A 14,646-nucleotide genomic window follows, 5' to 3' on the forward strand; every position below is an offset into this window, starting at 1 on the left:
AACTTGAAGCAATGCCATTTTTAATTAGCTACCTTAAATAAACCTGTGGTCTGCAAGCACTGTAAAGATGCCAACATGTCTGCAAACTTCCATGCACAGATGAGTAAGGCCCACTCTAAATCTCTTTCAAATTGCCCCTCAGTTTTATAGCCTCTGTGCCTTTTAGATACAGTAGCTTACAGAAGTGATACCCAGGGGTAAACCCTCGATCTCCCATCCACTCATCAGATTCCTCCAGTGAGAGAGGAGTCCTAACCTGACTGACCTAACCCTGGACTGGCTGGAGCTCTTGGGTTATGAAGGGAGCCCACCAGTTATAAGATCTGTCCCACCAGCATGTCCTATTCATTTCAGTGCTGAGGTTCAAGTCTCTCGGCCTTAGCTCGATGGGATTGGATTTTCTGAGGTGCAGCATGTCCATTAATTCGGGTTGGACCATTACAGATCGTCTCTGACAGATGTTGTCTGCCACTTTGGTATGCCACTGAGTAGAGCTGGAGTTTCTTTGACTGGGCAGCATATGGCATCTGTTGGTGAGGTACTGACATCCTTGGTGAGGTACTTTTGCCTCTAAGGTAGTTGCTGCAGGTGTCTGGTAGGTACATCCAAAAGGGCTGAGTACTCAATTATGGGCCTGATGAGGGATGAGTAATGGGACGATGACTTCCCTGATCTAGATGTGAATCCCTTCATGATTAGGTGGGCTATTCAAGAATGTTTTCTAACCACTTTTGGCCGTGGTTTGTCAAATGAGAGATTGCCTATCAACTTGGTCCCCAGGTCCTAATGACTTCTTCTGTACTTCTAGGAACTTTGTTTATGTGGTAATTTGTAGGCATGTTTTTTGCCAAGGGGATTTGTTTACACTTTTGGCATTTAGCTTGAAGACCAGGGCTCTGGCTGAGCCATGGCTCAACGGCTGGCTGTTTCTATATGGGAGGCACTGGCTGGGAGCTGATTATGGCACCACTTTGCAGTCATCTCTTGAACTTAGTCAGCCACAGTCCTTCCGTGTCAGCCACAGTCCTTCAGAATATATACCCGGTGGAAATCCCAGGACTGAGCCTTGTGGGACACCACTTGTAACTGGCTTGGAGTTTGACATGGCTTGGCTTGGGTTTGACATGTGGGTTCTGTCCTGAGCCAGTGGGCAATCCATCTAAGCCAGATAGGGGTTTTATGGCATTTAAGCTGGTGAGCTTATCTATAATTTTTAGGTGGAATGTGTATCAAAGGAAGTAGAATTCTAAAGGTAGGCTTAAGGGACCACCTGTGACTAAGTAAATGGTCTTGGTGACTGTTTCAAAAGAAATCAACCAGGTTTAAGAGGCAGGATCTGCCTTAACAAAGCAGACTGGGTAGGATCCAGTGTCTGTGGGCCCCCAATATTTTTATTTATAGGGTCCCATGATGATCCTTTCCATGGCTTTGCACCACAAGCTAGTCAGGCTTATGGGGTGATAGTTTCCAGGATCCGTTGAGGAGGCACCTTTGGAGAGTAGAGGGGCCACTGTGTACACACACCACTCTTTGGGCAGATATCCTGTAGTAAGGCTGAGATTGAACAGTAGTTTTCTTGACACACACTTAACTAAAATGGAGTGAGCTGCTATGCTGGTCTGGAGTGAACATGTGTGCTTTCTGCACTAAGCCAGTTGAAGGTGGTGGCTGGTAATCCAGGTTTGTGACATGATGAATTACTTGCCACTGCATTTTCCTTATCTCCCCTTGGAGTACAGCAATCAGTCAGTCAGCCTCCCATCCTTATACATGGGTGAGATGGCAATGGTTACTCACTCCCACGTCTCTGGATTCTCCAGAATTTGGGTTGCTAATCCATCTATCCACAACCCCTTTTTCCCATATTTGCACGAGGTCAGGGCATCACTTCAACAGTGACAATCATCTAGAGCTACATTTTACACCACCAGGTGGCTAGTCCTGCCATTGCAGTTCTTCCACACCACACACCCGCACATCTATGACCAATTTAGAGTAGCCATTCCACTTATTGCATGTCTTTGGAATGTGGGAGGAAACTGGAGTAGTAGCCAGATAAAACCTGGGAGGACATGCAAATTCAACACAGAAGGTATCCCAGCCTAGAATCAAACCAGGGAACCTCTTGCTGTGAGATGACAATGCTCTCTGGTGCCCCACTGTGGGTTGCTAATCAATATAGTTTTTTTTTTTACTCACAGTCCAAGCTTTATCCCTCTGCAACAAGGAGAAGTCATAAAATCCCTTCCCATTTTTAACTTGGACCACCAATTAAGACCAGTATCTGGTCTTCACCAAGGTGCATACTAGCACTGGAAGTTGACTGAACCAAAGTGCTCCAAAATCGGAGAGCTGGTTTAATATTGTCAACCATTTATCACCCTCTGGGACCAAGTATCCTAGCTGGATCCATACTGTCACTGATGTAAGTGAAACACTACTTGTGTGAAAACAGACTGGCTCCCTGATATGGGAGAGTGTGGCAGGGACAGTAGTTGAAAGCAGACTATTTTCAGTGTTTCAGATTAACAATATAGGAGTTTGCTTCACATAATGGAATCTGGGATGTGTAGCATTTGGCAGTGCTTAAATACTTGATTCAGCACTTGGCAACTCGAAAGTATCATATCACTAACAGCAGACTGATGTGGGAGAGGTTGAGTTGAATAAAAGAACAGCAATTTCCTTTTCAGAAAGTGTGTTGTTGACGGTTGTGGACTGCATAGCATTACAGTCAAAGTAACTGAAAAGTGGATCAAAGAAGTAAAATAAGCAAAGTGATTTTGAGAGAAGGTTGAAGCAATAAAATAGCATTTCTGAACTACTTGCAAGATGGCTGCACACTGATCAACAGCTTAACTTAAGCTCTCCCAGTGTGAAAACAGAAACTGAGAAAAAGTAGTACCATTGAAACTGATTTGGGGGTAAAATCCAGTTACTGGCTACCAAGTACACTGCCTGGATGCTAGCAAAGAAGAAATTTGGAAAACCTGAAATAAAATCAACCAGAAAAGGCAAAGACAAAACACTGTCTGGGAAGGATTCTACACCTGTTCAGCAAAAAGCTGTTCAAGCTTTAACTTTGGTTCACGAGATGGCTTCCAGTAATTTACAGGAAAAAATAATAAATCAGATGTACTGACATGATTAAAATAAATGAAACATTGAAGGGTTATATAAGCTTAAATCAGCTGTTCAGATGAACTAATAAAAATGCAAAATCAAGGTTAAAGTGAAGAAAAAGCTGGCCATACGAGGCTTCTCAAGAAGAGATACTTAAAAAAATAGATTTAGAAGACATTGAGCACAAAGAAAACCTGAGAATTTCTGGTCTACCAAGAAACTGAAAGAAACATACTGTTTTAATTTTATCAAAGCACAAATAAGCAACTGGACTGGTGTACTACAGCAGAACTTGTTAACTGAAAGGGTGCATTGAGTGTATGCTCCAAACCTGGCCATGTGAAAGCAGCCAAGACCTATATCAGTAAAAATGGAATCATATCAGCAGAAAGAGTTGAGCCTGACAAAACTGTAGCAGAAGGGCAAATTATTAAAAATTGGAGACAGCAGAGTGGTTGTAGAAAACAGTCATTCACTGTACACCAAGCAGAAGAAAGCAAACATATCCCAGCAATTGGAATGTCAAGAGACAGGTTTGAGCTTCATGCTGCTTTATTTAGCTGTCTTCAGAATATACTTTCCTGGAGGATCATATACATTTTACAATTCAGAACAGGTTAAGGAGGAAATAAAGTTTATCTAAGAAAAAGTATTTCTAACAATAACGTTTATAGTGAGACCGTGTCCGTGAACCTTTTCCAATATTCCAAAGGAAAATCCTTGAGACAGAAAAAAGCACAGCAGGTGACTAGAAGAAGCAGGACTACCACAGACTTGAGCCAACATCTGATGATGGGAGATGGAGATGAACAGAAAGAAGACCATCAACCCAGAAAATAGTAAATAAATGGGAGAGTAAAAGCATCAATTGCATCTGTAAAATTTGGCTTTGGAGGAAAAGTGGCTAAAAGATTGGACTTTTGTTAAACCTGTGGGTAGACTGTAAAGCATATACCCCATTATATGTCATTAATGTTTAAACGGACGCTAAAACAATTTTTGTCTTATTAGTATCTGTACTAAACATTTCATTATATAATCTGCATGTTGTATATAGCAACGCAGTTTTGTATAGTGAGGGAAATTTTAAATAGGTCTTTTCAGTGACTGTTTAATATCTTTAGTATAAACAAGTACATGTTTAATTGTAAGAAATATAGGCTTTACAGTATAACAAGATAAGAGAGTCTGGACAAAATCAAGTTTAATGTTAATATCTTGTGATCTTGGGCTGCTGAGGTGGGGATGAGGTGCAAAAGTGTCCCAGTTACATTATATGTAGAATTAAGATATTTTCACAATAATAAATATCTAGATTATTGCCTTGGCTTAAGCTATAAACAAGAGTTTTTTTAATAAGTAAGTAGGCTTTAACAATAAGACAACAATGACAACCATGAAAAAAATGCTAAGTTTCTTATACCTGCAAATATATTAGCTTGGTTGTTTTCCATTAGCAAACGGTCAATGGGAGGCAGGAAGTCTGTAGTTATACATTCTGTTCTGAGTGAAATTTACAAAGATTCACTGAGGAATTATTTTCCACTGAGACAAGCTTGTCTGCAGGTGCAAGCAATTAATCTTTTTTTAACTTTATTAAAGTATCACTTAAGTCATAGGCACACATACATCAACAGAAATTATCACTTTCCATTTAAACATAATATATATCACATATACTTTCTTTGCTACTATCATCAGTCCACAATTACAAAAAAAAATTAGTATGCATGTATTTTTTCCACCACAATTTTCATTTACATATATGTAATTTGTGCCTTCCCTTTTTTTTAAAGATCCCTGTTACACTTCTTGTATCTGTTTTGTAATATACAGTACATCAAATACAGTTGGTGTAGACTTAGTCTTCCATTTTCTAGTAATTTGTTTTTGGTAGCCAACATAATTAAACTTAATAAGGTCTTACTATATCTAAGCAAACCAGATCCTGGATTCCATCTCAAAAGAATCATTCCTTACTTCCAGACATTTGCTCACCCTATATTTTTGATAGGGTACACTGTAGGGAATTTTTAAAATCTGCAAACTCATTACACTCTTAAAACATATGTTCCAAGTTTCCTCCTCCTCCATCACACCTCCAACATTTGTTATATCTATCTTAAGAAACATTCTTTGAAGTTTGCTTGAGGTATCAAAATACCCATGCAAACACTTCCAAGCAAAGATCCTAAACCTTCTGGACTTGGCTGCATACGTTAGAGCCATAAATATGTCTTCCCATTTTTTTTTTATATAAATTGGTTTTTCAGTCTCTGTTCCCAATCTTTTCTAAACTCCTCTGTTTGATGCTTATAACCATCCTTCAATATTTTATATGTCCTGCTAATTATCCCTTTTTTAAACAGCTGCTTCTGTTCTAGATTCAGCTAAAACTCTACCTGAGCAGGTATTTTACTTAAAATCCTCATATCTGTTTCTCTTTGTCTGTATTCTGAAATCAAGCCCTGGTAGGGAAGGTAGTCTCTAGCCTGCAATCCAAATGTCTTCTTGGCCTCATCCCACTCTATTAACTTTCCTGCTTGAGTTATTTGCTCCCAATATCTTGGTCCCTTTGCCAGGTTTCTCCAGTAAATTACATACCCATTTGCCTATTTTCTATACCCGTACTTGCAGTCGTCCCTGTTGGCAAAATCTCCTTTCTCCATTCTGGTATTTGGCTTAGTTCTTCGAATGCTTTCTGCTACTTTATACAGATTATATTCTGTATGGTTACTCTCTTCAAGGCTCTGATTCCAAAATCCCACTCTCTATTTCTTGAAATTCCCACTTGCTTTATCATCATCCATTTCCACTTTGGATTATAACCTCCTAATTGTGTTATGTATATCAGCCTTAACTGCGCAACTCTAAAATATCCCTTCAAATCTGGTAAATCTAAACCATCTTGTTATATTGGAAGGGTCAACTTATCCCACTTAACTCTTTCTCTCTCAGATACATTCCTTCAATTCATTATTAACTATTGTCCACAACTTCTCCTTGAGTATTAAAGTATACCTGACCCGTATATAAGACTAAAGGGACTAAAAAAAATTTCACTGTTTGTGTCTTACTATTCATGTCCATAAATAAGTTTCCAGTTTTTTTAATTTTTGTATTATCTTTTTCAGTATCTTCCCCACATATCCTTAACTGACATAACAGAAGCCTTTTTAATCCAAAATATTAAATACTTTTCATTTTATGTACCCATTAGTATGGGTATTACTGAACCAAATGTGTGAGTACACAATTTATGACTATAGCCTTTGTTTTATTTTCATTAATTTTATATCCTGAAAAAACTTGAAACTGACTCAAAATGTTCCAGAACACTGACATGTCCTTTTTTGGATTTATCAGGTACAAAATAATAGCGAGAAATAAAGCCAACTTACTTTGCTTGATGACCATACCAATTATAGCCTTGTCTTTCTGAGTCCCTCATTTTCTTTGCCAGTGGCTATAACTATATACTAAATACCAAAGGGGAACGATGACACCCCTGATTGTTTTTTTCTGTTCCAACACAAACTGGAATCCTCCCACTTTTATTCTTCCTCTGAGCCTTCATATATTCTTCTAATTAACCTTATTATAACAGGGAATGCAAATTCTTCCAATGCCCTACTCACAAAATCCCAACACACTTTATCATGACCCACAAACAGTGGTATCTTCTTACATTCTGCTTCCCTCTGGATCATCACTGTTGTATTAATGTTGTCAAATGGTTGCCTCCCCTACATAAAACCACGAGACATATCTATTTTGGCAAAACCTTGCTGTTCTTTTTGCTAATGTATACACAAACACTTTATAATCATGGTTTAAAATTTAAATAGGTCTATATGACACTGAGTCTGAAGAGTCTTTGCCAGCTTTAGGTAACACAGCCTCCACAATCATCTTCCAAGATGTTGTTGCTTCCTCTCCTTTTAAAATACTGTTAAATAAAATCTTCTGGATCTTTATCACTTTCTTCCTTCCTAATTTTTAAACTTCCACAGGAATACCATCTGTTCCTGGAGACTTTCCTGAATAATGATTATATATCACTGTTTTTATCTCATCACTTCCTATCTTAACTGTTAGTTGTTGAACCGAGTCTACCTCCACCCTTGTCATAATTATTTCCACTTGTACTCTTTCTTGAATTCTATATTTCAGTGCTTTATACAAATTTTCCCAAATGTCTCAAACTTGTACAAAATCTCTGGTTATTTTTCTTGTTATAGGTTCTCTATGTTTGGCAGCAACCCTTTCGACTTTCTGCTGATTAAATATTTAGAGACACAAGCAAAGAAAGTAAAAGACTCAGAAATGCAAGGATGCAGTTGGTATGATAATCAAGAAACATCGGCTTTATCTGCAGATATTATTTTGTACCTGATAAATCCAGGAAAGGACATATCAGTGTTGTGGAACATTTTGAGACAATTTCAAGTATTTTTGGGATATAAAATTAGTGAAGATAAAACAAAGGTTATGACCGTAAATTATTTACACTCACATAAATTGCTTCAACAATACCCATATTTATGGGGACATGATAAGATGAAGTGTTCGAGAGTGTGGGTTAAAAAGGCATCTATTAATGGTACCTAAGGATATGGGAGAAGAGACTAAATAACAAATATTACAAAAATTGAGAAACTGGAATCATTTAATTGTGGATATGAATAGTACAATACATGCAGTGAAAATATTTTCAGTCCTTTTAATTTTATATACAGGTCAGTCATGTTTTTATCAACCAGCGGAGATGGTGTGGTTAATAATTACTGAAGAGTTAAACTAATTTATCTAGGAGGGGAAGATTACAAGAGTTAAGGGGGATAAGTTGATCCTTCCAATAGAACAGGGTGGTTTAGGATTAACTGATTTGAAGGTCTAGTTCAGAGCTAGACAAGTAAGGCTCTTATACATAACACAATCAGAAGGTTATAATTCAAAATGGAAAGAAATGATGCAAAACATGTGGAAGGTTCAACAAACAGAGTTAAGTTTTGGATGCAGATCCTTATGGGGAATAATAATCATACAGAATACTATAATCATAAAGTAGAAAGTGTTCTAACAACTAAGCCAACATGACAATGGCGAGTTTTCCAGTAGGGGTACAGAAAAATCACAAGAGGTGGCTAAAATTTACTGGAGAAGACTGGCAAAGGAACCAAGGTATTGGACACAAATAACTAGAATGGAAAAGAGAAAGGAACTGATAGAGTATAGGCAGAGAGAAAGGGATAGGATAATCTAAAGTGAAAGACCTGCTGTGATGGGTTTTTTGAATTTAGGACAGAAGCTGCTGTTAAAAATGGATAAATTGTAAGTATATAAAATTCTGCATGATAACTATAAGAATCAATCAGTGGAGATTAGAAAAGACTGGGAAGAGAGACTGGAAGAGCAGTTTACAAGGTAACAATGGGAGGACTTTTGTATGCCTCCTAAGAATGTAACAAATTCCAGACTGATTAGGATTTTTGCTTGAAAGTGTTTGCATAAGTATTTTTATACCAGAAGCAGACTTCAAAGAATTTTTCCTTAGGTAGATAGAAAATGATGGCAGTATGACGGGGAGGAAAGATGCAATTGGGAATGTGTTTTGGGAAAGTAGTGACTTGGCAGATTTTACAAATTCCATACACAAGGCCTTATGTTTAATTCTACTGGCTGCCAAAAAAGCAATTAATAGAAAATGGAAATCAAAATCTAAACAACCACATTTGAAGTATTGATTATTATAAAAAAGATATAACGGAACTAGACAAAGGATGTTTAGAAAATGAAGGGAACAAATCACATAGAAATCTATGTAAATTTGTGGGAACCGTAAATGCAAAATGATGTTCAGAAGAAGTGCGGTTTAAGGGAATGCAGGAATTGACCAATTTATGTAATGGTGGGACTAAATAAGAGTTGCAAAGAATGAAAATGTATGTAAATAAAAAAAATGTTAATATGGTTTATTTTGTTTATCAATGTATGTATGCCTATGTCTTAAGTTATAATAAAGATGTCTAAAAAAAATTTCAAGACTTGTACTGAAATGGGGATCATTTGCCAGGCATTCAAGGGAGTGCTTTGTGCTCTCACTGGCCGGCACCCCAGCATTATTTATTTATTTTGGGCAGACTACACCTGGTGTTGATTTGAGCACTTGCATCACTGCAAGGCTTGCCAATCATTCCTTGTGTGTGCATGCATGTTTATCCACAAGTGCCATCATGGGCTACAGTCACAGGCTTGAGTGGCTATGCCCCAGTCTTTCCCATCATTGGGTCTCTACTCTCCAGCCAAGGTCCTGCAATTACAGCAGTGGCAGAAACCAAGTGGGAACACCAGCCCTCTGGCCCAAGGATTGGTGCATCCATCCTCGCTGGCTCTGTCATGATGTCTCTGCACTAAATAATTTAAGAATTACAATAGAAGGAAAAGCTTTTGGAAACTTTCATTTAAACATCATAAAACTTAACTTGACATTTTCTTCATATTAGCTATCGACAGGAGAAAAAAAAGCAGTATTTATTTCCTGTAGCAAACATATATATATATACACAAATAAATCGGTCAATGAAAGCACGAATGTAAATATATACAATATAACAGGGCCTGTCAAAATTGAGCATAAAGCATGTCTGTAGCTATATACAATACTGTACAGCTGTAAACAACCACTGTATAAAAAAATCTGCTTTACATACAATATTTGTTTCAGTTAGGCAATCCACCACTTATTGAAAGGTCAGCAGAAACCTGTAGGGAGGGAAACAAACTTGAGTCTTATAAAGTGGTATCTCGATGGAGTCATAATCAGTCCACAGTTGTACTGGAAAGCTGAAAAGTTGTTTTTTTTCCCTCCTCCTCAAATATCTTGACAGTGGACTGAATGTTCACATCTGAGGGTCCTTGCAGACTACACTGAGCTATCAAATCTTAATGAGCTCCTGCTGGCCACTTTCAGAGAATCAGCTATGTTTTCCAGAGTTCTTATTCCTCTTTTGAAGGTTGCTGCTTGCCTCAAAAGGTTAGACTCCAAAGCTGGAAAAGAAAAGCAGAGAGAAATAACAGAATTATTGCCTCTTTTTCAGGTTTCCCACTTAACAAAATGAATATAATATTCTGATATAAGAGAAGTACAGAGCTATTATAAACATGTCACTCCTATCAGGCTGTTAACCAACATTATGTGCTTTGTGAAGAAAAGCATTTGGAGGAAGGACAGCATGCTATCTTGATAATATAGGGGTTTTAACTAAAAAAAAAGTGCAGTTGTAATAACTCTACAGTGAGTGTGTGGCTACTTTTCTTTTTTTTGCACACAAAGTAGTACACTTGACTAACAGTACAAGCTAGACGCACAGTATCAGCAGCAGTTTTGTCCCCTCAGCCCCATCTGCCACCTCTGATAAGATGCTCTTGCCACGGATTCCATGATGTGTACAAAAATACGAAAGATGCGATTTTTATATTCATTAAAGCAAATCTACACAACAGTTAATAGCACAGTATCCACAATGCACAGATTAAGTGGCAGTTTTGTTTTCCATTAGGTAAGTTTACAGTTTCTGTACTTTGTGTCACTTAATTTATAAATATAAAAATGTTGTACATTTACAAGCTTTCTTATAACTGATGCTACTACATCCTATGATGAGCACCCAAAGTAAATTTTTACTTCAATCCTCCAAACCACAACAAACTTCTTGTGAAGCTATCATGTTCAAAGCAATGGGTCCAGTAAAATAATTTCTTACATGAACAAGTGCTAGTATCTCCTATGAAGTGTAGAATCAACATATCAAATAAATGTCACTTTGACCTTCCAGCCTTAGTCATACGGTGATGAAAAGCAGGATTTGGTATTATGGAATATAAATAATTCTTCAACCAAACAACTTTTACTCCCCTTCACGTGCAAGTCAGACAAACATGCACACACACTAGATTATTGTATAGTTCTTCCATCCCACTTCTGACACATGTATATTCGGTGAACTGCACACTACTATGCTGTTGAATATTTTTTAAAGTAACTGCTGCATTAACAAATGGTGGAATGAAACAGGCCAGTTATGTCTTTATACCCCCGCATGGGCATTAACAAATTGAAGTGCACTCTCTTCCTGGCAACTGTCATGCAATATAATAAATCGATTTTTCCATAATTCCTTTCATAAAAGACAGCCAACATCTCCCTTCATGGGCATCTCAAGAAACAAACACAGAAGTGAAAGCATTCAAGGTCTGTTATTTCAGTTCACTGTAATGTATATATGACCATTATAACAGCATAACAAACTGAAGTAAACTGATTCAGTACCAGTGTAATGGGAATACACACCAAGAGCTCCACATAATATGGAGCAACACATGGTGATGTTTTGGTACATCACTACAGACACACCAAATGCACATATATGCCCACATAAATGCATTATGGAGTTTGTTGATCTTATTGAAAAAAAAGTTATGTACTCACCATAACGTTCCATCTGAGTTGTTGCTTTTCATTTGTCTTCAACCTGGGACACAGACCTGGGATGGATCCAACTCAGCCACATTCTCCAGCATCAGATCCAAGCTCCTCCCCTACCCACAATGCCCCTGTCTCTCTCCTCCACTCAGATCGAGTTTTCTACCAAACAGAGCATCCCAACCTGACACAACGCCTTACCCCTTGGCAAACATACCCTGAAATTACCATAGGGAAGAACAAGTTATGCCAAAGTAAAAGCTATGTCTCTTCCGGCCAGTCGACCACACAGCCCAAGTAAGGCAGGGGGAAAATGGAGGGACGGTTGAAGGCAAATGAAAAGCAACAACTCATATGGAATGTTAATGATGAGTACATAACTTCTTTATCTGAAGTTGTTGTTTTCATTTGCTCTTCAACCTGTGAGACAGAGTCCCCAGCTACAAAAAACTTGGTAGGCCCTCATGGAAGGATATTCCAGAGCACGGCAGAGCCAAAGGATCCCCTGCTTCTGGATAGAAGATCCAACTTGTAATGGGAGATGAATGTATGCGACAATGCCCAGGTAGCCGCAGAGCAAATATCATCCAAAGGAACTCTGGACCAAAAGGCAGCTGAAGTGGCCATAGACCTAGTAAAATGCACCTTAACTTCACCTGGCGGAGATGATCCTTTGGCTGAATATGCAAGAGCTATGCACTGAGAAATCCAATGAGCAATGCTGACCTTCAATACAGGTTTCCCTAAAAAGGGCTTAGAATAGGAAATAAAAAGTTGATCAGACTTGCAAAAAGACTTTGTTCTATGCAAGTAAAAACATAATTGCTTGTAAACATGCAGCAGGTGCAATTTATACTCTCACTTACTTTGAGAATTCAGAAAGAAAACGGGGAGATTGATAACCTGATTATATTTGATTCCAAAGCCACCTTTGGAAGGAAAAAAGGACGAGTGCGCAAGGACACCCTGTCTTTATGGAAGATCAAATAAGGAGGCTTAACCCACAAGACTTGAAGCTCTGACACTCTTTTGGCTGAAGTAATGGCAATCAGGAAGGCTGTCTTCCAAAACAAAAACTGCAAATCCAAAGAAGCTGCAGGTTCAAAGGGGGAAGAAACTAAGGCTTGAAGGACCAAAGTGAGGTCCCACAGCAGCAGTGGGTCCTTGACTGGGGCCTAAGAAGAAAGTTACTTTCAAAAAGGCTTTAGAAAGCTTAGATGAAGCCAGGGAAGCCGAATTATCTCCTACATGGAAGTTAGATATAAGCTGCCAGCTGAACTTTAACCATAGAAAAACTAGCACCCTTTTGAAAAATACCTGCTAGAAACTCTAAAATGTCAGGAACCAGGGCAGTAAAAGGGTCCAAGTCATGTTGAGATGACCAAATCGAAAAAACGCTTCCACTTACTAGAATAAACCTTCCTAGTGGAAGATTTAGCCACTACCAATATCTTCTTAACCAGAGAAGACAGCCCAGGAGTCCTAATAATCATGGGAATTGGAGCAGCCAAGCAGTCAGCTTCAGACTGGCCAGATCTTGGTGTGGAATCCCTAAGAGATGTGAAATTAGATCTGGAACTGGATCCAGCGTCCAGGGAGAACACACTATGTGAGACCACAGAGAAGGGAACCATACCTGGCAAGGCCAGAATGGGGCAATGAGGATGACTGAGCTCCCCAGCCGTCGAGCTTTCTGGAAGAATTTCGATATCAGGGGGAGAGGAGGATAAGCATACAGACGGCCAAGCATGAACCAGAGCATTTCTGGGGACTTCCCCCCCAGTGGGGGAGGGGGATGCAGAGCGAATAACTCACTGCACTTTCCATTGGAAGGAGAGATGAGATCACAGCAAGGCTGACCCCACGTTAGAAAGATCTGTTTTGTTACTGAAGGATTCAGAGACCACTTGTAAGGAATCAGTACAGACCTGCTGAGTCTGTTTGCTAGACTGGTGGGCTTCCCCGGAATGTGAGTTGCCATCAGAAAATGGCTGGTAGAGATCGCACACTCTTACGGCTTTGTGACAAAGGGGATAAGACCTGGTTCCCCCTTGCTTGTTGATATACCAGACTACAGACATGTTGTCTGTCTAGATGGCAGTTGTCCCTAGGGGAAGATGGGCATGAAGAGATTGCAATGCTAAGAGCACTGCCCTCATCTCCAGGACATTGATATGCAATTGGGTCTCCAGGGAAGACCACGTGATTTGGACTGTCCATCCCAAGCAATGCCCCCCCCCCAGCCAAGTAGGGAGGCGTCCGTGGTCACTGTGGCCGATGGGGCAGGAAGAATAAACGACCGACCCCTATGAAGGTACGGGGATTGAATCCACCAGAGAAGAGAATCCCTGCATGCTCGAGATAAATGAACAGGATGGGACAACGGCAGATCTAGTAATGACCACTGGACCGCTAGAGTCCACTGGAGCACCCTCATGTGCAACCGGGCTGTGGGCATGAGGGTGATTGTAGTCACCATGGAACCCAATGCCCATAAGACAGATTCCACTGGGGGAGACTGAGCTTGAAGGATGCATAAGACATGAAGTTTGAGGGATTGCAGTCTTTCTGGAGTTAGAAAAACTTTGGTCTGAATGGTGTCCAACTGAGCTGCAATAAAATGCAGAATGTGAACTGGGTTCAACCAGGACTTGTTGAGATTTATGGTGATGCCCAACTGGTGGGTGGTCTGCAAAAGGGAATCCCTGGCTTGGCAGAGTCTTTGCCTGGAGGGAGTGGAAAGGAGTCAATCATCCAGGCAGGGAAAGACCTGGAAGCCCTGCAGCCACAAGTGAGCTGCTACCACCATCACTTTGGTGAACACCCTGGGGACTGTGGTGAGACCAAAGGGTAGTGCTCTGAACTGGTAATGATTTGCCCCCAGCCGGAAGTGGAGGAACCTCCAAAAGCATCTGTCCATTTTGATACGATAGTACGCATCCTGGAGGTCCACCAAGCACATCCAGTCATTCTCCTGCAGGAAGGGCAAGATAGACTGGAGTACGACCATTCTGAATTTTGTCTTGGCAACTGCCAGA

At 39.6% G+C, this 14,646-nt stretch overlaps 1 protein-coding gene across 2 annotated transcripts in view; it reads right to left on the minus strand.

Annotated features, from left to right (window-relative positions):
- Positions 1 to 7,181: 7,181 nt before the first annotated feature.
- TUBGCP4 (tubulin gamma complex associated protein 4) overlaps positions 7,182 to 14,646 on the minus strand; it is a 944,163-nt gene continuing 936,698 nt past the window's right edge. For both annotated transcript variants that reach the window (XM_044077538.1, XM_044077537.1), the window contains exon 18: positions 7,182 to 10,173. In XM_044077538.1, the coding sequence (XP_043933473.1) occupies positions 10,161 to 10,173 (13 nt within the window). In that variant the 3' untranslated portion in view covers positions 7,182 to 10,160. The remainder of the gene's footprint in view (positions 10,174 to 14,646) is intronic.

The sequence above is a fragment of the Protopterus annectens genome, chromosome 7.part0, assembly GCF_019279795.1.
Source record: "Protopterus annectens isolate FY-2018-M chromosome 7.part0, PAN1.0, whole genome shotgun sequence".
In the NCBI taxonomy this organism is placed as follows: Eukaryota; Metazoa; Chordata; order Ceratodontiformes; family Protopteridae; genus Protopterus; species Protopterus annectens.